Genomic DNA, 27,528 nt, shown 5'->3' on the forward strand with positions numbered 1-27,528 from the left:
AGAAGTGATTTTAATGGAAAAGTATAAGATGTACCAGATGCAGTTTTCTGGATTGCCATAAATGGTTAACAAATTATTGGAGACTGTTGTAAATGTCTGGTTTACAGCAGTCCATGCTGAATTTTGGCTCGGGTTTTTTTTGTTACTTAGTCTTTTCATATACCCGAAGTACGTGTTTAAGTCCTTTTTCAGCTCTAACATTCTATTTTAGAAGGAAATGTTCCATTTAAAAAATACATTTAATGATAGAGTTGCATAGTCACTGTGAATGGAATAGGTTCTTAAAAGTTGATCTTCTTTGATATAAACATTTATGACAGGAAAAAGTAAAAACCAATGGTAACATTTCATTTAAATTATTAATACTTTCGTTATAAAATTCATCACTTGAATAAAAATTGAAAAAGCAACACACTATTGTCTTGCTTTATAGAGAAATAGCAACAGGGTAAGATTTAATTGAAATTTGTTTTCAAATGCTGTTTATTTATCTATTTGTGGCATTAGGAGTTTAACTTTTTTTTTCCCTTTTACTCTATGAAGATCCAGATAACTCAGCTTCTGTGTATGCTCCTACAACTCTTATACCAGTGTTTTTCTTCAATTATTGGGGTCCTATTTAAGCATATTTACAAAGTAGCATAATTTGAAGTAAATTTAAACCTTGAAACCATGGATTAACTCTCCTATGCCTCACCCTGGTATTCTGAGAAAGGAATGCTGAAGAGCAGTCACACTTTTGAAATGGATTTAAATTTACATGGATGTGGTTGTTACAAGATGCATTGTTGTAAAATGTTTTTTTTTCTTTAGTTTTTAACTTGCTCTGAATAAGGAGCTTTACTTTGTGTGTTCCCAGCACAACACTGGTTAGTTCATTCTATTCTATACTGTTCAAAATTCATATTTGTGAAGTAAAATATTTCTGTAAAGACATGGAATATTCCAACAGGGCATATTAGGTTGTATCCATTTCACAGCCTGGCTCTTTGATGTGTATAAATATGGAATCTCTGTGTGGATTCTCATGGAATTATTTGTGTTAATTGAGAACCATGTTTTGTCAACACAGTTGTGGCATGCACTTATTAATGATTGAAAGTTGTGGAAATGGGAGTGGAATGTTTTTCATGCATCCCAGGTGATTTGAAGGGTGTAAAATTTCATAAGTCACTTTTCTTATAAATATATGGAGGCTTTTTAGAAAATAACTACAAGGTAAAGTATCTTTTCTTGTTTGTTTTTTTTAATTAAGTAATTTTAATGAACATAAGCCCAAGAAGTATTAAAATAGGAGGAAAATTAGATGGATCAGCAGTTTTTCCATAGGATTTGGAGATAAGCATTCAGCCTTGTAGGAAAAAAAAGTTGATCATGTCATCTTATACAGCTGTAGGGTAGAGTTGGTCTTCACATGGACGGTCCGTGTTATATTAGTCAAGCTTTTGTGTGAATAAGGCTTACTTGTACTTTTGTTAGGAAAACCGTGTCTTCAGAAGTAGTATCTTGCAGAACCCCAGTTTGGTGAGAAATAACATTTTTGCTGTCTTGAGGTGAAGTCATTTGGAGTTTATCTTTCAAGAATTCTTTGTACTTTGTATGTAATTATTTGCTTTCTTGCCTATGAACTGGTAACTGCCAGTGTTCTTAAATACTTTATTTAAGGATTTAAGGGAGATAAGTTTTTCTATCAAATTACTCTGGGTTTTATACAAACTGCAGATGAACAACAGATACTTCTACCCAGTTTCTAATACAACTGCATTTTTATAAAGAGAAAATTTTTTGTCTTGTTTCCTTACGGTTGGAATGCTGTAAAACATTTATGGCAAATAAAACTTTTAGGAGAATTTTTTTCTCTATTATGAGCTTTATTTTTAAGAACTTCGTGGGAAGTCAGAAGAAGCCTGAGTTACTTACACTTTATGATTGGGGTAATTGGGTGTATTTGAGTTAACAAGTAATTTCTGTTAGTGGAATTTTAGAATGGTAGAAAAGTTGGTGCAGTATCATGCCATGGCTCCTTTTAAAGAAATGGGTTATTACATTTGTATCTCCCTTATTAAAGATTCTGGTGCATGAGGCTCAGGTGTGTAGACAGTAGACAGGTCCTTGATGAAGATCAGGAATTTCAGAAAGCTGAAAATTTACAGCACTGGTGAATACAGAATCTAAAATCCTCTTACTCTTCTAATAGTTCCTGTTTCATGTTTCTGATGAGGAAAACCAGAGTGTTTGTCTAGACCAGGAAGGTCATTATCAGTGCTGTGATATCTAAATGAACAGATTTCATTGCGACCGCTACAGAACAGCATCAGACCTGAGATTCAGCGTGCACAAAGATACCGAAAATGTGTGTAGTGACTCCTAGCACCCTCCCAGACAAGTTCACATTAGTTAACTCTTAATACTGGCCTATTCATTCAGTTTGCAGGCTGTGATGCCTGACTAAGGTGTTTGCCATTTTCCTCTCAGTTTTGTCCATGGTCACTTGGCATTTCCTCTCTCCCACTTTAAACTGAGTGTCTTTGTTCCCAGAAGTGTGGGTAATCTTGCATATGTCTGCCTCTCTTGCCAATATACTGAATGGTGAAGCACAGCACTGGTTCTAGGGTGCATTAGTGTGTCCCAGCGTGCTGTTTCCAGAGCTTGCATCAGTAACAGGAATGGCAAAGTCCTAACAGAAGAGACCCACAAGTTGCTGATGTTGCTCTGCCAGCCAGTAATTTTCGTGGGAGACTGGAGAGCTCAGTGCTTCAAGGCTTTAGCAACCTCAGAGTATACAGAATAGCTGGATTTAGGTAATAGTTGAGGTTAAGGGCTGAGACCAAAGAGACCTGATACCAACGTGTAGTATGGTCAGGTTATGAAGAAGATTGCCACCCCAGGACTTCAGACCCTGCTCAAGAGTTTCTTTCCAGTTGCATATTATTTGTGTAGAACAGAGCAGTTCAGCAGTTCTGACCTTCTGCAATGGATTTAGTTTCTGTGTGTTGCTGTACTTTAGCACTGAGTATCATTCCTGAAATTTTAGCTTACAGTTTCAAATAATAATGACTTACTAAGTTGACACTTTTTAATAAAAAACAAATAGTTTTATGGTTTTGGTTTTTATTTAAAAGCACCATAGCAATATTAGCATATTTTTATTATGAAAGTGTGATGTTATTGGTAAATTTTGCAACAGTTGTTTCAAAGTTTGAATTTTTGTTTATTTGCTGTGGCACAACAGGTGAGATCAGAAGAGAAATGCTAGAAGATGTACAAAATAAACTAATGAACCTTATGAACAGCACAGAAGGAAAAGTGGACAAGTAAGTCTTTAATGAAAGATTTGGTGTTAAGTTTCTGGGGTTTATTCCTCTCAGTGTACAGGTATGTTACTAATACAGTTGCAAGAGTATGCAGAACTCGACTTCTGTATGTGAGCTTGTAATTACACTTTCATTATTTTGACATTTTTCAGTTGCTTGGTGGTTGTAAATAGTCATTTGCTCTCCTGAATCAAGATCTTAGAATAACCATTTTTCCTGATATAGGAGGTACATTAAAACTTGCCCATGTACTGTTCAGTCTCACCTCATTGCCTGCAGTATTGCTGAGTACTGTCCAAGGTGACACGTACTGTGTAAGAAATGTGATAACTTGTGGGAGGAGGAAGTGGGTGAGGTACCTTTTTAATTCTTTGTATTTGATTTGTTTATTTGGATTATTGCAAATTAAGCAAGAGAGTGAAGAATAAATGCATCAATATTATGGTATCAGCTGTTATATGACAGGAGATTGTATAACAAGCTTTCTTTGTTCTGCAGGCTCCTGATGAGAAACCTCTTTATTGGACACTTTCATACTCCAAAAAATAAACGTCTTGAAGTGTTAAGGTTAATGGGAAGTATCTTGGGAATAAAAAAGGAAGAACTTGATCAGGTAATACTTTGTAGAAAACCAGGCTTCCTTTTTCTTTGCATTATCCTTACCTGAAAATAGAATTATTTGCTGCTAAACTAATTGCGACTGTCCCTGCACTTCTTGGGGGGTAAAGTATGTTTTTTGTTTTCTCATCTCACATTTTTTTTACGTGGGACATGCTGATCTTAAGGGAATCTTTTGATAACATCATTTTAATAGAGTAGATCTCATTTTGATGCGGAAAATGCTAGTGCAGAAAGGAAGGGGTTTAACTTTGTGCTGGTGTATACAATAGCTGTAATATATCAGTTACAGAAAAGTAAGCCAGTTATATGTGTACCAGTAGTTATTGTGAAGGATGTGGGGCTTATAACTTTAAATAAAGCTCCAGATCTTTATGGTACCAGTCTTTGGGAGGCAAAGAACATAGTTTATACACTAATTTTAGTTTTTATGTATCTGTAGGATTTTCACATAGTGTTAGTGAATAAATATAATGAGCTGCACTTCTTTTACCTACTGCTTTATTTTTTCTGTTTCCTAACTTTGTTTTTTAAAACACTTTTCTAGTTATTATCTGAAGAGCAAGGAGGAGTTACAAGATGGGTGACTGGCTGGCTTGGTGGAGGAGCTGGGTCAAAGAGTGTTCCCAGTACACCTTTGAGGCCAACTCAGCAGAACATTTTTAATAGTGTAAGAATTAATTGTGCATTCTCTTTGATTGGAAAAATGGGGCAGTTGCATATTAATGCTTATGTTTCGTTCATCAGTATATTAATGCCTAATTTACTGATGCTACTGGATCTTGCACTATTTGTTTGGTTTGTGCAACTGCTTTGGCAAAAAGTTTTTTCCTGAACCAAGTAAATATGTAGACATTGGAAATCTTACAATGCTAAGTCTTGGGCTTATAGAGAAAACAATTACTGTTCCACTGGTTCCTGGGATCACTGACTTCTTACAGTATGGACTTTATCTTGGAAAGTTAACAGTGCTGGAAGTTAAATACATGTTGAGTCTGGAATTCTGCAGTACTCAACAGTATAGAAGACTGTGACATTGTATTTTGATGACTGTGTTCCCATATGTCCTTTAAATTTAAATCTGAAAAGGTTTTTCAGCTGCTACAGCTAGAGCCTCTTACTTATAGCATATAAAGTTAATATTTTAAGTTTTCAAATACTGTAAAGCAACAGATCTCATAGCATAATCCATGGGAGGAGTTTATGAAACTTTCTGTTTTGCAGACAAGTAAATATTGCACTCAGGGATTGAGCATTGTGGGATTGGGGTTTTAGGATTAACTTTGTTTCTTTGCTCAGTTGAGCTAGGAATGTTGAGAATTGATTCCTGTAAATCATCTTGAAGTGTAGGGGTTCTTTTTTTCCCACTAAAAGAATACAGGCATGTAGGCCACCAGAGGACTGTGGTCTGATTAACCATAGATATAAAAGAGGAGAATTAGTGCTTTTGTACATATAGTACAGGCTTTACTAAGCAAAATTGTATCTTGTGATGCTACCGACACCTTAGTCATTCCATGCTTCATTTATTCAATGACTGTGATGTCAGTAGCAGTGTGGATTTCTGAATCAATTGCCTTAAATCAATAACTGAACCATCATGGAAGTATGTATGTTATCTTTAGAGTTTATCAGTTTTACATAAACGCCACTTAGGGAGACATCAACAAACTATGTATTTTGAAAATAAATGTCATTGTCATTCACTAAGGATTGCTTAGTACTAAGTACGAGTACAAAATGGTTTGGAGGTTGTTGACAGTTTTTTAGTTTATGTATTTATGTATTTTTGACTTAGTGCTTTTCACCAGAGCATCGATGAAATATAGTAACTAGTGGCTTTTTGCAGTCTTTTTCAGAATTGTTCGTGAAATTCCTTGAAACTGAATCTCGCCCAGGTGTTCCCCCACCCAAGCTCTCTGTTCATGATATGAAACCTTTAGGAGCAACAGGGACTGGTAAAACTAGCAGTACCCCATCCAGCAGTCAAATGCAAGGTAACATTTGAGGAAACATTGAAATCTTTTCACAGAATTTAAATAACTAAAGGGGATTTTAATGATTCTGTGCTTCCTCATTTGTGAAATATGAATTTGATTTATTCTCCCACAACCATTTACTACTTTCTCTTTTTTTTTTTTTTTCCAATTCTTTTCCCAACTGTTCTTCCCACTGCTTCTATATACTCCATTTTCTAAAATCTCAATACAGAAGATTACAGGGACCAAATTGCCTTTGATATGAAAAGGCTTTAACAGCACCAGTTAGAGCCAGACAGATGCTGTGCAGACAACTTTGTATGGTGTGTCAGTGAACCCACTCCTGATTCCCAGCATCCCTGTTTGATCAGCTTTGTGTCGAAGTGAATGAAGAATGCAAGTAACACAACCTTGTAGTGTCTCTCTGGTGTGTAGAACTTGGTCGTTCAGAGAGGACTGAAATAAAATCAGTTAAGTGTATGGCCTGGTATGAAATATATGTAAGCTGTGCAAGAGTGTTGACTTTGAGTTTCCTAAAGCAGAGAACACTTAGGCTTATATTATGCATAATATGTATACATACATGCATAAATGTATGTAGATACATTATGTATGTATCTACAGATAGAGATTCTAAAAAATCCTCTTTCAAGTCACTTAAAGTAGTTGGATGTTACAAAGTGTAAATGTCTACTCCAAAATAGCAATTTATCCTTGAAAGCAGTAATTATTTATTTAAATAAACCTAAATTAAGTTTTATTTTCTTTTTACTCTTTTTTTATTGTAATACAGCAGTACTATAATAGGTGAAATATCTGGTTTACTTGACCAAAAAAAATTTCCTTGTCTAGAACAACTAAATTGTGACTCACTGTCTGTGATGTTTGTGTGCAGGGGCTTTCTTGGGGCTGACCCTGGGGAAGCTGTGCCAGTGCATCATGTGGTGGGAAACCTACCTGTGCACTGTGTTGCAGTGCATGTGCAGGGGCCCTGTGCCTTTGCATAGTGCTGGAGCCGGCCTGACAGATACTTCATGTCTGACATTGCATGTGTGAAGTAAACTGCAAAGGGCATTCATGTTGCCTGTCAGAGATTTGTAGATTTTATTTTTTTGGGGGTAGCCTGAGCTGTTATGGAATTTCAGTGGTGGACTTGGCAGTGCTGGGTTAAGAGCTGGACTTGATTGATCTTAAGGGTCTTGTTCAACCTAGACGATTCTCTGTTTCTATGAGAGAAGACAGGGAGATTGAAAGTCTTTGAGAGTGTCTACATGTAGTCCATGGCAAGGAGATTTTCAAGGACTGTCATGTTGCAAAAGTGATAGGCAATTTTAAAACTTTCTGTGAACAAATGCTGTAAAATTGGGTAGATTCTAACAAAGTACTTTCATTGTTGGTTTAGGTTTGTTGTTTTTTTTTTTTTTACTTTCCAGATTCTGCAGTCTCAACAGTGGGCAGAAGACCAGATGCAAATCCATTTTTAGCACCTCGATCTGCAGCAGTGCCTCTCATAACACCAGCTAGTAGTTCTGGACACCTGCTTATGAAACCTATTTCTGATGCATTGCCTACTTTTACGCCACTGCCAGTGTCCCCTGATGCCAGTGCTGGTGCTGTATTAAAGGACCTTCTAAAGCAATAGATGATCTTGTATCAGGACGATGATAGTAGCACTTTAAGGAAAACAAGAACACTACGCTGTATATAATTTATCACAATGAGGCCTTCTGTAAAACGTCGTGTACTCGATTACAATTGTACCTTGCTTTTCTTTTAATTGCAAATTTTTCAGTGCTTGGAAATTCTAATGGTGGTATGAATAACTGCCTTCTGTATAGTAGGCATTCGGTTTGGGCATGGGTTAAATATTTAACGAAAAAAAATATCTCTTATTGCTAGATTGTCACAAGACAGAAGGGCTTTTAAACCTTTGGTATATTGAGTTGTTTCAGTTATGCATAGACAGCATTAACTCTTTGCTGTTGAAATCTGTGTTACCATTGAAACAGCCTGCCGTTGGCAGTGGGCGTTCAAGAACCAGAATTGAAAACAAAACTATGTAAAACACCCCCTCCAGCACAAATTGATCTGAGGTGTTCAATTAATGGCAGAAACTCCAAAGAATAAGATGGTGAGCATGTGGGGGTTGATCATTGAGCAGCTGCAGTCTTCCCACTCATGATTTGTGGTATTTACTTAATGTATATTAGGACACGTATCTCATATTTGCAGGTCCAATTGCATTTGGGGGCAATTTGAGGCACATCAGCATCTTTGCACAATGATTTGATATATTCCCCCAGACTAATAGCTGTTTTTAGCAGTCAAAGCCATCAGCACCGAGGAGTTAACTATGGAAATAAGGGCTTCGTGAGATACCCATGTGATGAAGAGTGAGTAATTTAGCAGAAGTTATGTTCACATTTATAAAGCCACTCTACTCCAATGGTCCAAGGTGTATATTTGAGAGACTTTTTATGTCACAAGACTTTATAGATCCCAGTATAGGCTTAAAGCTTGAACACATGTATAGAATTAAAAGGGAAGAAAATGCTTGCTTATCTCAAATGTGTAAATAGGTCTTTGTAAGACCAAGGCCGAAGGCAATTATTCTGTAAATTTTGCTATGATAACTTGTACACTTTGTTTGGCAGGTGGAGTGAAGTTGCATACTAACAGATAAAAGTCACCTTCATAATGACTCTGAGATAAAACATTTTCAGTTTAAAATGTGTAATTTCTAAATCTTTTTATATACCATTCCTTGTTAGTCAGTGTTAAGATAACTGTTGTGGAAGTTCTATATTAGAACTGTCAACCTTTACTTCTTCATTTTCATTAAGGTCTTGGGTTAAATTGTTGTAAGAGTTATATTTAAATAAAACTAATTACTGAAACTTGTACAGAATCAACAAAAATAATGCAAGAAATCTTTGCATTTATTTATATAGAGGTCAAATAGTGAATTCATTTTGTTGCCTTGAAACCTAGCGAAGTTTTTTTTAATTACTGTATTTAAGAGCTGTTTAAGTCCCTTTTCTCTGGTATAGTAATGTTTCATGGAAGACTTATGCAGATTTTTAAGTGGATTGACCATATTGGATATTGATTTTTAAATTTTTCACTCCATTATGGACAGTTTGGCAGTTTGATTTCCGAAAGGGTAGCAGCCACACATTTACCAAAGTAAATTCTGCATTATGTAATAAATGTAATGAGAATTTAAAATTACCTCGGCTGAGAGTATTGCAGTTGGGTACTTCAGATGTACATCTTCATTTAAACTGGGCTGGCATATGTACCTTTTTTTTCCTCTAGCAATTATAAAGAAAAGTGAAATCAGATGGCTTCTGTGCAATCTCTCTTGTTCTTGTAGTCATGTCTGTTTAATGATATATAGCTGCTTCACAATAAAATTGCCTTTTGGTGAGCCAAAGCAGAAGGAAATGTTTAGTTTTTAAAAATTATGTGACTTACATGTTATAAATTAGAAATGGAGTCATGCTACTCACTATACTCTGAATATACTAACTAAGCAGTTCTTTTTTTGCTCAGTTTTTTTTCTTTTAACTGCAGAGAGCCTAACTTGTACACATTTCTCTTTCAGGAAGCTTTATAAACGCCAATAAAGAAAACATAGTAAGACCATTTATTTCTGCATGCTGTAAATCACTTCCATTTATACAGTAAGCTGTGAGTTTGGAGAGGGAAATCTAATGCCAGGCAAAGGTACAGAAGAACTTCAGAGTTCCTCAATAAGCTCCTTCAGGGAGAAGAAAATCCTCTACAGGAGATACAGAAGAGGCTTAAGTCCTAGGAGGTGAGGTCTATTGAGCTATGGAGAAAATCCCCAGGGCTTAGAGGTTTCAGTTCCAAGGCTTATTCTGCAGTTACATTGGTGGAGTTTGTTGCTTTGTTAGAAATCAGCTGGGCTCTGTGTTCTAGGCAGTACTTCTTTCTGAAAATGTTTCACAGACCATTGTAAACCTTCAAGCTTTGTTTTTATTGAAAGATTAGTGGATATATTTTTTCCTCTAATTTTTCTTTTGTGCTTTTTGCTTGATAACTGTTCTGTGTATATTTGCTTTACCAGTTTCCCACATGTACGTATGTGATTCATATAGTCTGTCCTGTTAATTGTGTGGGTCTTTCACACAGCAGCACAAGGAAAAGATTATCTGGAATTTATGAGTAAGGTGCAGTAATTGAAGATTTCTGTTTAACTCAATTGTTCTCTTTCTTATTGCTTTTGCAAGGGAGAAAAAAGTGTCTGGTCCTCCTAGCTTTGGTGTAACAAGCTGTCCGTTATCTTTAGTGGTAAGGTAACGGAATTCTAGTAAGGGATTCATTTTGCAAACATGATATAAGGGAGGAAAATGAGGGTTAGGATTTTCTGTTGTTCTCTTCAGACTTTCTTACTTTTTGCTGTTCTTTGCTTATCCTGCATTCTGTGCAAAGAGAAGGAAGTTACTGGTTGGTCTAATTGTTACTGTAGAAGAATGCACAGTGTGTGGTTTGGGGTTTTATGGTTTTTGTTTTCAATTTAACTCTGCAGCATTAAACCATTTAGTCACAGTGATATAATGTGATACATTATAATGACCAGTTTACAAATAACTTTTTTTTACCTAATGGCACTCCCCAGTCTGCATTTTATTATTGCTTCTTATTATCATTCTTGACCTATTTTCCATAAATAGTTAACAGTAAGGCAGGCGACTTGGACTATGTATAGGAGTGACTGATGGCTAAGTGGGAGAGACAGAATGGAAGATGCTTGCCTTGTAAGTATTTCCCAATATCACATATCTCATGAAAGCTTTTCAGTTAATTAATGTCTTACTTCTGGTTTTGATGATTTTATTGCCACATTATCATATGAAAGTTCAAGAATAATTTTCTCAACTCAAAACACAAGGCTGCAACTCCTTTCAACAATAGAAGCTCCAAGATCATGGAGAAAGAATCCTTCACATCCTTATTTTTGATTTCAACTAGGAGACACAATTTGGCCATTTTCTGAAGTGACTGACTTTGGATCATACTGCACAGAGCTAGTCTTCCTCAAGCCATCAATCTGCTATCAAATATTATGACTATGAACATCTTACCCTTTGAATTCTGTAGAAATGAGGGTATTAAGGTCTCTTTTTTTTCCCCTATGATCCTAAAACCTGGATTGTGGTTCTAATGCCCAGGCAGCTGGAAGATACCTAGGGAGAAAGCTTGTGTGTACACAGAAGTCCTCAGTCATCTGCTTCTAGTTCAGTGTCTTTTCATGGAATCATGGAATGGTTTAAGTTGGAAGAGACCTTAAAGATCATCATGTTCCAACCCCACTGCCATGGGCAGGGAAACTACCTACTAGACCAGGTTGCTCAAAGGCCCATCCAACCCATCCTTGAACACTTCCAGGGATGGGGCAGCCACAGCTTCTCTGGGCAGTCTGTTCTGATGTCTCACTACTCTCACAGTCAAAAATTTCTTTCTAATATCTAATCTAACCCTACCCTCTTTTAGTTTAGAGCCATTGCCCCTTGTCCTATCACTGTCATCCAGTTTTGCTCTGGCAAGACCAAGCTGATCTTGAGGCTTACAGTCCCTGCTCTGAAGGAACATAGGTGGAATATATTCCCAAATTGTCTTGAGTATTTTTGTGGTTCGTTGGCAAGTACGTGCAGAGTCAGTGAATACAGAGGAGTTGTCACATTTCATTAAGACATGAAAAGGACTCAAAACTGTCAAGGGGGACAGCACACACGAGTGAAACCCGGCTATAATGTTCATACAGGGCATTAGAAAAAAGAAGTATGTAACACACTCCAAGTGGTGCATATTTTGTCATTGGCAGCTTTCTATGAAGGCTGTTCTATCAGGTGGGCAAAGTCAGATAGTTGATTTTGAGCTAGTAAAAGCAGACCAATGGTAGCTCCTGACTCCATAGAATGGGAAACACTGTTAAACACAACCCTCTGGGGACAGAAAGTGAAGAGTTATAATGCTTCAACCCCAAATTGTTGTCAATGAGGTAGCAGAGAACTAAAGACATTGCTAGAGTTTAAAAATTTTGACCTTTTGAGGCTGCCTAGAGAGACAGAAGCCCATTTAAGTTTGTCAGAGGCAGCTGTATAGGATTTATAGAACTAACTAAAGGTACCCTGATTAACACAACTTAGATACCCTGAATCCATGAGGTTCCTGAACATTAGGTGTAGTATTATCAATGAAAGTGTATTTAACCTAAGCAACAAAGTGGCAACTGGATATAAATAGAGCAATAGTGTAAGAGGTAGTAGCAGTTTTGAGCAAATCAGAAGAGTTGGATAAGAATATTAGCTCCTAAATGGGAGCATGTATAATGCAAGCATTATTTCTCAGAATCAGGTTGGAAAAGATCTCTGAGATCATCAAGTCCAACCTTTGACTGAACACAACCTTGTCAATTAGACCATGGCACTAAGTGCCACATCCAGTCATTTCTTGAACAACTCCAGGGATGGTGACTCCACCACCTCCCTAGGCAGTCCATTCCAAGGTTTAACAACCCATTATGTGAAGAAATTCTTCCTGATGTCCAACCTAAACCTCCTCTGGCACAGCTTGAGACCATTTCCTGTTGTCCTGTTGCTAGTTGCCTGTGAGAAGAGGCCAACGTCCACCTGTCTAAAACCTCCTTTCAAGTAGTTGTAGAGAGTGATGAGGTCACTTTCTCAGAATAAGTAAAAACAGTGAGAGTGATCCCAAGCAGCATTGGGTGCAGGTGTCCAAGAAACTGCATAGAGGAAGGGAAAAAAGGGGTTCAGGTTTCAGCTTGTTGTGGGGGAAGCCAACCACGTGAAATGGTTGCACAATTAACCTTTTTCTAAAAATGTTTTCCCGTCTCCTGCAGCAGTTTTCTCTGTTGCTGTAAGGTATTAAAATACTTGAGCAATGCTTTTGTTTGTAGTAAAAGGGTGTTTTCAGAATTACAAGCAAATCACCGAGTTGATTTCTGGTTCATCCTTAGGTTGTGGTTTACAGACCATACCATGGGTCCAACACTAAATTGTAGCAGGAGGAAAAATACAGTAAAGAAAGTGGCTTGAATGGTAGACTGGAGCACTGAAAAATAGTCATCAAAACTGAAACTTTTTCTGGAAATAGAATTGGAAAATATTTAGACTTCACATTGCTCTGTGCTCAAGTAGTGGGTGCCAATAAAAATGAAGGCAAACAGAAGACTGCCTTATTTTTGACAATAGGAGCAGGAACAGATGTGTTTAACAGTTTTCAGCTAACTTAGAGGAGGCTTATTATGAAACTACAAAAATTTGAGGAGTACAGGATTCTAAAGAAAATGAATGAGTCATAACTAGCCTTGCCAGATCTGTCTGGACCCAAATGCAGACTGAATAGCACATTGTCTGCAGAGTGCTCGGGAAGAAAGACCTGCAGAGTGCCCCCTGCAGGCAAAGGTCTTGCAGGTGGTACCTCTGTCCCTGCTGGAACTTGCCAAGTAGGCAGGGCTGGGGATTCAGTGAGCCTGCTGTATTCTGGATGGGATGGTACTGGTACTTCAACAGTCAGATGCTTTGCTGGCAACCTGAAGTCTGCACTGCCCTGGCCAAATGTGACTAGGCAATCTAGTTTGTGAAAGAAAAGATTTTCACTTGAAACTAAAATGGAATAGGAAAACATCAGAAATCATTGCAATTGATCAAAACCTGAAGGGCCAATGCTCCAGTTGTGGAGCTATGAGGGTAACTGGTGAGAGGTCAAACTGAGACGTAATTGAGCCTGTGACTCACAGGAAGAAGGTTACGTGTACTCTGTCTCAGTGACGTGCTCTTTGTGCTTGGCACTGTCCCCCAATTGCCCAGCCTACTGATGCATCTCTGCAGCCAAAAGTAGAGCGCAGAGCAGAGGCAATGAGCTTAACACTGTGAAGTTCCACTTCAAAAAGCAGTTTGACTTACCTTGTTGGGTAATTCCGTCTTTCTTCCCCCATTCTTAGTCTTCTAATGGTTCCCTCCGTGTTCCAGTGTGGAGACCCCAGGGAGTCTCAGCCACACCTAGCTCAGCTTCAGTGCCCATTCCATGGTCCCTTTCTGGGGTTACCAAGGTTGGTAACTGAAGGCTGTAGCTGAAACTATAAACTTAGAAAGAAATGGCAACTATTATACACAAATTCCCAAGTTTTGCTAAAAAAAACCATATTTGCTATTTACATTTGCCAGGTAGGAGTTGGCTGGAGCCCCTTTCAATTGCATGGAGTGAGTAAATGTAAAAACTAAATCCGTATACCACAGAGCAGAGCCAGTTTTCTGAGATATATAATTCTTAAGGATAGTCTCATAGAAAATCTCCGCCTAAAAGATCAACACTAAGTCTCCTGTGCAAGGCTATTGATTTCCTAATATATTGGATTTAGCATTCTGTATTTTATTAACCATTATATGGAAAACTATAAAATACAGTATTGTATTTGGTACCTTCTGTTCTTCTAGCACTGAGGCAATTTTGTGAGAGATTGCACTTCAGATAAATAATTCAGCTGTTACATACTGTCATATTTAATTCAGTTAACAACACTTAATTTCTGAATGTCAAGTGAGTTCTGACAAATTGTTATTCTTCATTTTCTTGATTTGTTCTACAACTTCTCCTGCTGGCACTTCAAATTAGACATCTCCTCCCAAGTAGGATTTTTTTTGCTTGTTTGTTTTTACTTCTTTCTTTTTCTATTTTTTTAGTTCCACTATGAAAGTCTCTTGAAGTTTCTCTAGCAAATGCAGATAAAGAACAATCACTTAACCTTCTACAGTGATTTTATCTTTTTTAAGCACTATTTTATACCTTGTTCATCTGTTGGCTTTGCAGACTGCTTGGCAGTTTTCCTGCTCTTGGTGTGTCTGAAAAAGAATTTATTATTAGCTTTTATGCTTCTTATGATTTGTTTCTCAAAGTTTCTTGGCCTGAATTTCTGTTTTTCACATTTAACCTGTCAGAGTTTTTATTCCTTTCTGTTTTCTTTATCTGGCACAACTTCAACTTCTTGAGTTTTGCTCTGAAACAGTGGACAAAATGGGGACTGATTGATTTATCAGGCTCTGGCTTTGGGCTCTGTTAACAGTACAAATGCCTCTGGTGGAAGAAGGGTTCAGTTCCACTGACTTTCCACATGGCTGCTTGAGGTTTTGGTACCCCATGGCAGCCAAACGAAGGGAACTCTGGGAACAGCCAGGCTCTTCAGGGGGAACTCCTGGTGCTGCTCAGCTCCTGCCGTGGCAACCAGTGCAACTCAGAGCACAGGCCAGCAGATTTAAAGGGGAAAAAAAAAAAGAAACACTCTGTGTTGTAAACTGCATCCTTTTGCAAGACTTTGTAAGCACTGTAGCACACACAGCAGAATCGGCAAAAAGTAGTACATCCCTCTCCTTGGAATTGCTACCTTTAACACTCTAAATCACTGCCTTACAGCAGCCCTTGTTGCTGCAGAGTTAATAATGAGTCTGAAAACAGGCTACACACATCATGTTTATCACCCAGTTTCACAGCCAATGTCTTTCCAAACAGCGTGGTTGAAGTACAAAAGTAAACAGGTAGTTCGTGAGCTGGTGTAACACCTGCTGTGGGAGTAAGTAAATTAATTATAGTAGTCTTTAAATGGAAGAAAAGTTTATAAATGTCTCCTGTTAAAAAAGCAGTTGAGTAACTACAAAACAGTCAGAATTATCCCTTTCCTCATAGGGAAACATTTTGTTACTCTTCTATTTGTCTAACATATAACCCTGGAAATCTTTAGATAAGGCAGAGACTAAAAAATGCAAACATCTTCGCCAAGTGTCTTATTGGAAAAAGAGACCACAAGTCTTGGCTTACCTGTGCACCTATAAGAGTGAAACGTGTTTAGAAAGTGAGTGGATTTTACCACTTAAAAAGAGAGAAGCTCTGGAAGAGAGGGCTGATGTCAATTTTTTTCTACTCTGGATTCATCAGCAGGGTTCTGGCAGGTGCCCTTACAAAAATAGTGCACATACTTGTGAACATTCAAACATCCCCGTTGAGAGATGGCATTTCCACAGCTTGTTTGGGTTTGTTCAGAACCTGAAGTGTTTTAATGGAAAACACAGAATATGCTTGATGCTACAGAGGGTGATGTTTTGCTCTGGATAAAAACAGAGTGAATGGCCAAAGCGGACTAAAAAGGAGACAGGATGCACAACTAAACCTGGAAAAAAACCAACCAACCAAACCAAAACTAACCCAAAATACAAAAACTATCCAAAATATATATTCTGTGCAATGGAATTAAAGTAGCTGGGACATGCAGAAGCACAGGTGAAGCTAGTATTTTAATGGCATTCATGCCCCAGCAGACAGGGAACGCTGCCAGGTTAACCAGGAAAGGTGAACCACTGTCTCCAGACAGCTGTTCCAAGGTGCTGCCTGATGCTGCTGTGCCAGATGGGCCTGGTGTGCACAGTGCTGTGCTTGGGTCGGTAAAGGGCTTGGGAAACGGCAAAAGACACTGAATTCTCAAGGCATTTAAGCATCAAATAAATCAGTCCTGAATATTTCTAAGGGAGGTTTTAGTACATACTTTTAACTGTCTGGTCGTAATTGGAGACCAAGGGTTTATGTATCCCAGGCACTCGCAAAGACTGAATGTTGGCTTGCTCCAACAGTGAAACAGACTTTAGTCTTGGTCCAGGAGTATTAAGAGGTTTAGGTCTTTATTTATGGAAGGTCATTATTAGCTGAAACTGGCCATAAAGAATTTATGCTTACTATTAAAAGGGGCTGGTAAACATTTTGTCACAAGATTAAAGATCATTGTTTTCAACCGCATTGTCTAGACCGTTTGACAAAAATGCAGAGGAGAAAAGGCCACAGCCCTGTTTATGTACATGTCAATCTTATAAAATAAACAAAGCCAAACTAAAATATGTCTAGTTTCAGGCAAAATGTGAACTGCAATAACCAGAGCTATGCTCAAGGATGAGATTCAACAGTAAAACAAGTAAAAATATGAACAGTGGCCAGGGTAACCATGTTCTCAGATAGAGGAACCAAGGGGGAGATACAAGTTCTCAAGTATGGTTCTTGTGTTTAGGTACAGGATGATGTTCCATATACTCTTAACAGGAAAATAGTTTTAAAAGCTTATATATTGGTCACGTAAGGATTGAAAACTCAAGAAGAACGTTACAGGCTGTTGCAAATTGCTAATAATAGGAAGGGACCTGCTGACAGTTTTCACATGCACCAAGAATGCTGAGAAAGACTCTGTATTTTTCCTAAGAAAGTTATAAAAAGCTTCTAGTTTACTTGCTTATCGTACTTTTATCGGGTTAAAAAAACATTAGACAATGCTGAAGCATTCTTTCAATTATATTGCTCTATTTTTTTTTGCCTGAGGCATCTTCCTAGACTGTCCTAGAAAGCACTACAGTTAAACCGGTGATCATGAACATCAAACCTGGTCTCACTAAAGGTAATATACCTGAAATAGTTTTGTCTTACAGCAGATGCAGTTCACTGGGAATAGTTTTAATTGTTTGGGGTTTGGTATGCACCTGCTAGATCCTGCTGTTCCTCATCTAATGAAATGATTAACATGTTTTCAAAGCAATAAAATGAAGTCAGATCCTAGTCCATGTTTAGCATTGTTACATTTCAGAAAGGATCCAGTGGTGCCTGGGTTTTCCACTGATAACTTTTGTCCTAAAAAAAAATTGTGCTGTTAACTAGTATCAGAGTGACCACAGACCTGTAAAGAGAGTAACAGGTATAAGATTGTTAGAGTTTAACCCCAGCTGAAACCAGGACAAAGATGTAGAGTTAGATAAAGTAGAATAAAGGCTTGAAGTGTTGTGGTTGGGCACTGTGATTCCATCTGCTACAATATAGCAATAGTGCTCAGCTTGCTGTTCTTTGGGAGCAGTGCTATCAGTGGTATCATCATCCCAAAGGAACATTGCCTCAGACACCCAAGTGACTCAGGAGGGAAGGAAGGGATGTCTCTTTTTTCCATGGATATCTCACATGGGTGGTAACTGTACCCTATCGAGGCAACTGAGTCCTAAGAGACAGTAGCAAAGCAGGAACTGTTACACTTTCTCCTTCCTAAAAACAACATTGTGAGTTGCAGATCAACACACCGCAGCATCTCAGGGACTGCACATTCCCAGCACATTTTAATTATCAGTAGTGAAGTTTTTACAATTACATACTATGTTAATTTTCACTTTAATTCTTGCTTGTGTTATGTTTGGCTAGGAAAGGAAAATATGTGTAGGACTGTGCCTTTGAGCTTCTGGCCTGGGCCATCTGGAACAGGTTATTGCATCATTCTGTTATGAGATAGCAATTACAATTCGCACACTGAATGATGCAGACCTCAACTGATAATCTAAGATAGCCTGTCTTTGAAAAATTATAGGGAACCCTCCCCAAACACCAGGAGTTTGCAACTGAGGTTCTTCCCTGGGAGATTAAAGAAGTGAGTCCTTCTCTTTCTCAGGCAGAATTAGGGTTTGAGGCCAAGTTTCCCATAGGCTTGGTGCTATTCATGTGGCGGTAGGGTGAGATGTGTTGATTTCGAACCTCTGCCTGTCATGTGTTATATCAACATGTGATAATATAAGAAGCTTGCTTATTTGGCAGTCTTCAAGATCACTTAGATCAATCTCTCAGTCAGGCAAAAGCCCAACTTGTGAATCTCCTGCATCTTAGATGCTATCAAAATGCAATTGTTCCTGCAAGTACCCAGAAATTGAGTGTTTGGCCATTTTTACTGGTAAAAACATTTGGTTCCATAAGATTTGGTAGGAGCAAAATGAATGTTTTTAGCATCTAAATCTTGGACATGCAGAGTCTTAAAATGTCAGTTATTGCCAAATTCCTTTAATGAATTTAGGTCTGTGTGGCTGGGTAAAAGATGTCTGTGACTTTGGATGATTTGGGGCTCACAGACCTACCACCACACAGATTTGTGGGGTTTGACTCTTCCCATAGTTTGACTCTTCCTATGGTTTGTCAGTGTTCTTGAGAATGTTCAGAGAGGGTGAACTTTGAAAAATGACAAGAACATCCAAGAAGGGTGTTTGATAGGTGTAGTTCTGGAGAAATGTAAGAACAATATCAGAATTTTGAAAGGAGATGAAGTGTTGTAAAAGTTGGAAGGTGATGACTTGTTTTTGTGAAGCAGATTTTCTGTTCAGTAGTGCTGAGTGTAATTAACTCTTTTTAAGTTCCCTTTTGTCTTAGCATTCAGAATCCGTCAGATTATGTTTTCTAGTGCTGAGGGTTCCTGTTCATCTGGTGCTTTGTATTATCTGCAGGAGCATGGCTCAATTCATGCATTCGGTCATCGCATCCAAGGAGGGTACTGTTAAAGCTCTACAACACAGTTTATGTGCCCCTTGTGATTATATATTAAACAATTTTCAAAATTCAAGTCTTAAAAATAATTGGAGATTTAATTTCAGCCCTAAGTATGCACAAAGCAAACTTTTAAGAACTTAGTTATGTAACGGAACCCCATTTTATACTGGGGACAGTTCTACACCTCTTTGTGAAGACAAAGAAAATGTCAAGCTAGTCTAAATAAAGTAATGGATTTTATAACAAGGGATAGTTGAGAACATTAAAGTGAGAGCATCACTACAACTGAAGTTTAGCTACCATCTTAAGCATAAATGGTGAAGTTGTCAGCACATTCAGTTGTCCATTTTTATAGGATGAACAAAAGGAGGTTTATGTGCCCAGATTCTTCCTTTATGCAACTCGAAAGCAAAGGGAGTCAGAAGGCTGTGGCTGCATCTCATTGTTTTGTGTCTGATGGTAGTTACAGAAAGGTACTGCAGAAACTCCACTTAGCCATAACTTCAAGTCCTTTTATTTTGGAAAAAAAACAGTCACCATGCTGTAAACCAGCCCAAGTTGTGGTTTGGTACACTTTTTATACTCTGGTTTTTATCCACTCCAGCTGTCAGATGGAGACAGGAAAAATCAAAACATTTGTACAGTATTTCTTCTTAAGGGAGCCCCTTAGGTGGTCAGATCTGGATTCACCTCCTGTCTCCGGGGCTGGATTACCTCTGCCAGTTGGCTGATGAATCAGAACTCTAAGGCAACGATTTGTGAGCAGACTGGTGCTGCACTCATACAGTGATTCTGGCATGTGTGCAATGATTTTACCATGTGATGGTAGAAAAATTCAGTGGATTAGCAAGTGAAGTATCATGATATAAAGCTTTTCATCCACATGGCTGGATGCTCAGAGCATCTGCTTTGCTGTAAAGCTGTTTTTCATGATTTCATTACATCTCACACAGAGAATAGAATAGTAAGCCCTGCTACTTTCAGATCTCTTAGCTCTCCAGATTACTGAGTGTATTGAGAAACACTGGTCTTGGGGGGCAATGAGAATACTCACTGTCAACATTTTGTCTCAATGACAATTTGCCCTGTCTTCTCTTTCTATCCTCTCTTGCCTGCTTTCTGACCCATGACAAAACTCCTCTCACAATGTGCCCAGCAGCTTCTTGAGAAGTCCCTTGTGTAAGTTTCTGTGAAGCTTTTGGGAAGTTTATTTAAAATAAGTAAATTCATTCTTGTTTATCTGCCAATGCCTTATCACTGAATAATTCTAGGTAAGAGTTTTAATTTTCAATGCAATGCATGTGATGCAAGCAAGTCACTGGGAGAGAAACTGTCAGAAATGGCACCAAGCCTCTGGTGCTGTCATTTTTGAAAGGTAATTTGTACAATTACAGCCATTTAACAAGGTACAGAGTTCTTGGACTTCCCATTGGCTCCAATACAACTTTTGGGAGCTCAGCAACCCTGAAGCAGCTCAGTTTTTATATCACAAGCTGGGTGTCCATGCTTGGAGGCTAGTTTTATTAATATCAACTGTATCAACTATACTTCTCTGTTTCTCACTCTGTTACAGAGAGATGTATGATAATATTTTCAGGTTTTCTCAAATGGCAGAATTTCAGAGTAGTTGTTTCTGTTGAACAGAAATTTCTGTTGAACAGAAATTCAAAGTAGTTGCTTAATGTCCATGTCTGTATTTAATTTCAGTGTTCATCTTTGGATCTAGCATAATCTTTGCAGCATTTGATTGCTTACCTCTCACATCCCATAAATGTTCTGCTTGACCTACTCAAGCTCTGCCTGTGGCGAAGTTGCAAAACACCTGAAAAAGTACTTTATTTCTTTCCTCTTCAATCATAACTGGAGATCTGCAAGTTATGCTTTTCCTGAGAAATATTTCATATCATAAACTGCTCCCTTAAGCATGGGGTGAGTTTCAAAAGGGCCAGTGTTTGCAGACAAGCCGTTTGTTTTCCTTTGAACGTTTAATTTGTTTATTCCTGTTTTCAAATAATCCCCAAGCAATATAGTTCCTGTAGCTGCGATCATCATGAATTCGAGTTATTCACCTCCCAGAGGGTCAGACCTTTCATCAGTATGCCATTGGCACAGAGCAGCAAGTGTTGCATATTCATTGTCCAGGACACCGGCTAGAGGGCCTCCAAAGAGCCTGACTTTTTTTTTGTTCTCAGAGCAAGGAAAACAATCCCTTCCCTTCTCCAGTCCCTTGATAAGGGTTTCTGTCCAATAACGGTGCTCTCTGCTCTGAGGCACATTTAACTGTGAAGTTTGCAGCGGGAGAGGCTTTCCTTCAAGCTGTTAGTGTTTTATCCTGGCAGGCTCCTCGAGGTTGTTGTGAGGAGTCTAGCCAGTTGGTGAGCTTTGTAATCTAAACCAGCTGTCCCAGGCTGAGGCCCCCATTTGCATTGTTTAACATACTTAGAAAATGAAGTGTTCATTTTTAACATTCCTCCTCCAATTGGTTTAATGCTGAATTACAGAAGAGAACTAAGCAAAACCAGGTGCTTTCTCTGTATTCTCTCCAGTGTCTGAGGAGGTACAGACGGCTCCCGATCCTCTCCACTACTTGCCATTTCATTCTTTGGACTATAAATGACAGAGGAACTGAAGTGCTAGCAGAGGGTAATGTTTGGAAAAACTTTCTAGTTATTCATCAGCACAGACTCTGGTTTTTTTCCACCTTTCCCCAACGGTTTTGGACATGCAAGGATTAAGAAGGTAAGTGGTATGCATGAAACTTCTTTACTTACTGACGGGAAACCTACTTGTGGAAAATAGCTGTGGCAGGGATTCGCTATGCCAATCCACTTGCTAAAGCCATTTGCAAGGAGACGGGATCTCAGTGGTCAGAGGTGGGGAAAGATGATCTGCCTGTTAGTAAAGCTGTGCTGTCTCTGATGAGTTCCTTCTTGATCTGTGCTTACACTCTGCGCATCCGCGGGAGCGCTGAACTGCGACAGCAAATGATCCCACTGGCTACTGTGATTGATTGGAGCTAATTAGTTACTATTGCAGAAGTTTAAAATGGTTTAAAATATTTTGCCTGCTGGGCAAGCTACTGTGACCAGCTGCGTATAGTGTTGAGAGGTCGTGCTGCATGTCTGCTAATAATTCTTGAGGGGATTTGAGATCTAAAGTAATAAGCAAACTGAGATGATGGTTGCAGACAGAACAAGAGGCAGTAAGGTCATCCCCCCAGACCAAGAGGAAAGTATGTATCACTGTAATAATGGAAACTAACGACTGTCTAAAAACATTTTAGTTTTGTCTGCCCGGTTTTATAGGGGATTTTGTTAGTTTGCACTGTCCTGCAGCAACGTGCAGCATAGCTCAGTTGCTAGGTGTGTCAGCCTTCAGCTGCAACCTGTGGTACTCCCTCCCAGTGCTGTTCTTGCTATATGCAGTGAGTATGCATTCCTTGTAGCGCTGCACACTTTAAGATCTCTTCAAAGAGATTTGAGGAATCAAGAAATTAAGTGCAAACCTAAATGAATGACATTGTAGCTTGAATGCTTTGCATCGGACTCTAAGGGAAACTCCACAGAATTTGCCTTTCCTTGTCACTCAAAGCTGCCAACAAGCACAATTTGTCTTCACAGCACTATGAAAAACCATTTTAGGGTTTATGTTTACTTTTCAGAGCTTGTCCCTGTCTTCTCATTTAAAACAAATTTGTTGTAATGTGTCAGTCACTGTTTGTGTGTGGTTTTGTCTGATGCGTTTGTAGGTCTTGCTCAACAGCTCAGTTTGCGCTGGAAATCAGAGACAGCTCTAAGAGAGAAAGTTGGCAGCTTGCTTAGGTAGTAGAACTAAAGCCACCTAAAATATCCCCTGCTTCCTGTACTGGTTTTGTGGGAATATATTGTATACAATTGCCATTCAGAACTACAATCCAAGATAAGCAAGGTGTGGGTCTAATATTACTGAGAAGTTTTATATAAGGCGGCAGGAAAACACTGAAATCCATAGTACTTAGAAAAAAATAACTTCTGACTGTCACTTCATGTTTTTCTATCTGTTAATAAATACTTGGAGGTGGAAGGTTACTTGACCAGAATTTTTATGCTCCAGGTAAGGAACTCCAGGTAAGGAGCTCCAAAAATAACTGTAGAACTCTGTTAATGAGGGATCCTCTTTTAGTAGTGGTGGAGAGACCCAGTAGGTCCCACTAGATGTGAAGATGATAAAGCTGGGGAAGGGTCCTTTGAAGAGAACAGCTTCTAGTAGCTGGTGACCTGGCACAGAGTCTACTTCCAGAGCAATGTATTCTCAAGATGGAGTAAAGGGACAGGATCTGGCCCCACAAAAATGGATTAATCTCAGATACAGTCTCCTGGGGACGAAATGCGGTTTAGCAGTTACAGCAGCTGGCTTGGATTCAGGACCTCCTGCACGACATGTTGCAGCCCTGCCAGCGCACCGCGCTGGGAGCTTAGGCAGGGCCTGTGCACTGGTTTACCCATCTGTAAAATGTGCACAATGCACAAGAAAATCTTCCATATTCCCAAAAGAAAGGTGTCAGAGAGGGGCAAAAATGCTTTATTCAATATTGCACACTTCGTTCATTTAACAGCTGCTGCATGGGGTGTCATAAAAATTAGATTAGTCCATAGACATATACAGTCAGATTCCAATCCCAGCTGCATGAAACTATAGTAAAATTAGTTACTCTGAGATCTGAATCTGGCCCACAGTTGTATTTCTCCTTCTCCAGAGGCCAAATTCATGTTAGCAAACTATGGAATACACTGAAGTGTCACTAGAAATGAATTTTTCTCCATGTGTGTTTAATTCTATGTAATAAGCCTGGATATCAGAAGGTTTTCAGCCTATTTTCTATGCACATTACAGGATACTGACTGCTTTCACACTGGCTGTCTGCCTTTCAAGCCCTGGAAAAGCACAGGTGAGAGGTGCACACAGAGATGCATGTACTGTTTTATACTGAAGCACTATATGGCATGAAACTTCACTGGCCAGCAGGTGGATAGGAAGCTCTATGGTCTGGGGTTTACATGAAAAGGAAGTTGTGTGGTCTAAGGGTGTAGAGGGGAGAACTTGGAGCCAGCAGGTTTCTGGAGTTGAATATGGATTGAGCTTATTAACTCACCCTTGCCAGCTCAGCAAAATATCCCTGTGGAAACCTGGACCTCACTGAAAACCTGATTCTGCCTCTAGACTGAATACTCCAGGAAATAAAAAAAGCAATCCCACAAGAGCAGGGACCACTCAGTTCTGTTGTGGGAAACATCCACACTTGGAAAATTCATTCATATAAATAGATATTTTCTGTGTATAGTGGTATCTTATCTTAAGACTGTTTAATTTTAGGCTATGGTCCTGATTGACTGGATCCTAGTTTTTGTTTTCACTTAAGCCTTAAACCATTTCTGTTCAAGAGGCGGGACTTTTGAGGGTGGATGGAAGTAAAGCAGTCCAGTTCTTGAAATAGCAGAAACATTAGTTCTTTGTGGGCTTGGGCTCCGTGTGGACTTTAAATTAGGAAAAACAGTTCCCAAAAGCATGTTAAGTTTGGATTTCTAGTTGATAACCCAGATATACTCAGTGTCCAGAGCTGTGTTTCTAAATACATTTGCCAAAAGTCTCTGAAATGTAGTTGTTTTTGTTCTATTACATTGAAAATTTCCTGCACATGGCATGCTTATTGATATTTTTGTGAACATTGGATCTGTATGGGAAATGCTTTTCATACCCCTGGGAATTTTTGAGATGTCTTTAAGGGTTTGGTTTTGTAATTTAAAAAATATTGTTTCCACTGCAATTTTTATAAAAACATCTCGTAACGTAAATTGATTTTTGAAGTCTAAGCAAAAAGCAACTTGAAACTGAAATCACAGCAATGCGTTCTTTCTGCAGATATTGAAACTGGTAATTTCAACAATATTGGAATCTTTTCTAGAATAAAGTTCTAGAAATTTGTTGAAACCAGTTCTACAGTAGTTTCAGTGCTTCTGAATCATCATTTACTGTCCAAAAGAAAATAATTTTGTTAAAAACTGTCTCAACTTTTCCAGCTAACCTAGGTGTAGTGTACGTGCCACAGCACAAAAAGGAGAACAAAAGGTAGAGTAGGTACATTCTTTAAAACATGTGGGTGATTATACATGCTCCCATCAGAATATCTTGGCTTTCCACAACATGATACCAAAACATCTTGGAATGCCAAAACAAATGGAGGCAGAATTCCTCCCTACTTGTTTGACACTTCTAGCAGTGGCTTTGTGTATTCATAGATGCAAGTGGTGGGTGCAGTCCAAACAGTGCTGTGTGCTTCACTTCATGTCCCATGCCTAGCTCCTGTAATGATCCACTTCCACTGGCTCACGCCTCTAACCCTTTGTCTCCCATCTAGAACTTAACTACTTTTCCATTCACAAGCTGGGTATTTTACTCTTCCAATGATTTCTTCCATAAAGTCCAAAAATAAGTGTCTTTATCATTAAGAAACAAAAGAATCTTGAACACACTCTATCCCTCTGCCCTCTAGTTACTTCAGTTGTTCCTGTTTTTTGGATATCTCTTGCTTACATTCCTTAGTACAACCTATTTACTGGCAATGATCCTGTTCTTGTGTCAATGGCTTGACCTCTTGCTAAATAGCTGGAGGCCCATTCAAGAACTAGGGAAGGGAAGGCAGGGACTAATTTTAATGGGCTTTGAGACAGTCATCACCAGGACTCTCATTGGTTTAGAAATGCTGAGGGTCACAGAGGAGATGCTGAAGACTCAAGGCTGCAGCCCTGATAAAAGACTAGCATCACAGAATAGGAAGGAATAAGGCTTTCACTAACCTTGCATACCTGGAACGTGTGTCGTCTAAAGATTTATCCTCTAAAAATTACAAGGTTTGGTGTAAAGGAAAAGCCTCATTTTTATCCAGCTTGTTATTGTTTTAACTGTGGTTCCAAATCAGTCAATGGCTAATGTGCTGTGCGTTGAATGGGCTGTCTGGGGAGATTTAGAGCCTGTTAGAGAGGTAGCAAGTACCTTTTAGCTGAAACTCCCTGTTCTGCCAGAAAAAAAAGCATCAAAAGCATGCCTTTTATGCTTATCACAGAATATGCTGAGCTGAAAGGGACTAGAAGACTGTAACTTCTGTGTTAACAACTGGTATGGTGCCCATAACACCTTGCACACTGGGGACTCCTGGGAAGAGGAACAGCCTGACACTGTCACCACCTGAGGGAACCCCCTCCTGAGCTAAGGGGCTGGCACACGTGCTGAGGCCTCAGGTTCATGCCTTGCTGACTGTTCTTTGGAGAAGAGACCTTTGATGTACTTTATAGTGCTGAACAATTGTACTAATCATAGTAATCCAGATGAGCATTTGACTCTGCAACCCTCTCATTTCACAGTCACTGAGTGTCCTTTTTTCTCTCATTTTAGCAACAATGCACTAATGGATTTGACCTGGACCGTGCCTCTGGGCAATGCATAGGTAGGAATTTAATTAAATCAATACATTTAAATTTGGGTTCAGAAGTCCTGAATTTATTGAGTTAAAATTGTGGTGCTCTTAGTATGTTTTGTTAAAAAGTTCTCGCTCTGTGTGTTTGTATATATGTATACATAAAAAATATGTGTATATATAAATATGTATGTCTTTACATAGCACAAGTATATACTGATCTTTGACTTTGTTGAGATACTAATAGGCTGTCAGTGCTACTCAAATAGCAATGATGCTATTTTGATAAGAGCTCAGTCTAGCTGCCAAAGGATAAGGATTGTTCACCCTCCTTCTCTTTCTCTTTCAAACTCAGGACTTACTGTCTTTGCTGGCAGTTTCCACGTGCAGGCTTGGATAAAGTTTTCCACTGCTCAGCATTGAAACTCCAAGTAAATTGAGTTGGGACAGAATAGGGAAACCAAACCCGCACATTGTCTAATAGCCTCTTTTTATCAATGGCATTCAGTCTCCAGGGCAGCTTCTTCTACATGCACTAAAGTCACTCAAACACAAAGGGAAAATCCTCCAGCAGACTGCTTGCCCTGTCATAACCTATTGCTTCAGTTCCCAGAGAACCAGGTTGGGCTAAACCAGTTGTATCTTTCTAAATTTATTCAGCAACAATCTCAATCAAAGCAAAAAAGGCCTGAACTGCATCCCCAGATCTGAACATCCCTAACTTCTTCTGTGGGAAAGAGCTTTATAGTTCCAAATCAGGATCCAAGTTTCACAGCTGGGCAAACCAAACCACCAGTGT

General features: G+C 38.8%; 2 protein-coding genes across 3 annotated transcripts in view; both read left to right on the forward strand.

Annotated features, from left to right (window-relative positions):
* The window catches only part of TRIP11 (thyroid hormone receptor interactor 11), a 42,959-nt gene extending 20,778 nt beyond the window's left edge, over nucleotides 1–22,181 (forward strand). Inside the window, exons 16-20 of one of the 2 annotated variants that reach the window (XM_027885301.1) lie at nucleotides 3,233–3,314; nucleotides 3,813–3,927; nucleotides 4,480–4,602; nucleotides 5,782–5,929; nucleotides 7,345–9,556. In XM_027885301.1, coding sequence (XP_027741102.1) covers nucleotides 3,233–3,314; nucleotides 3,813–3,927; nucleotides 4,480–4,602; nucleotides 5,782–5,929; nucleotides 7,345–7,553 — 677 coding nt within the window. In that variant the 3' untranslated portion in view covers nucleotides 7,554–9,556. Of the gene's footprint in view, nucleotides 1–3,232; nucleotides 3,315–3,812; nucleotides 3,928–4,479; nucleotides 4,603–5,781; nucleotides 5,930–7,344; nucleotides 9,557–22,152 lie in introns of those variants that run through there. The other variant, XM_027885302.1, reaches the window with a different exon arrangement.
* The window catches only part of FBLN5 (fibulin 5), a 48,459-nt gene continuing 42,504 nt past the window's right edge, over nucleotides 21,574–27,528 (forward strand). The window contains exons 1-3 of the mRNA XM_027885309.1: nucleotides 21,574–22,018; nucleotides 24,152–24,206; nucleotides 26,708–26,759. Coding sequence (XP_027741110.1) covers nucleotides 22,002–22,018; nucleotides 24,152–24,206; nucleotides 26,708–26,759 — 124 coding nt within the window. The 5' untranslated portion in view covers nucleotides 21,574–22,001. The remainder of the gene's footprint in view (nucleotides 22,019–24,151; nucleotides 24,207–26,707; nucleotides 26,760–27,528) is intronic.

Source organism: Empidonax traillii, unplaced genomic scaffold (assembly GCF_003031625.1).
Source record: "Empidonax traillii isolate 1590-97213 ecotype Southwest subspecies unplaced genomic scaffold, ASM303162v1 scaffold164:size861626, whole genome shotgun sequence".
NCBI lineage: Eukaryota > Metazoa > Chordata > Aves > Passeriformes > Tyrannidae > Empidonax > Empidonax traillii.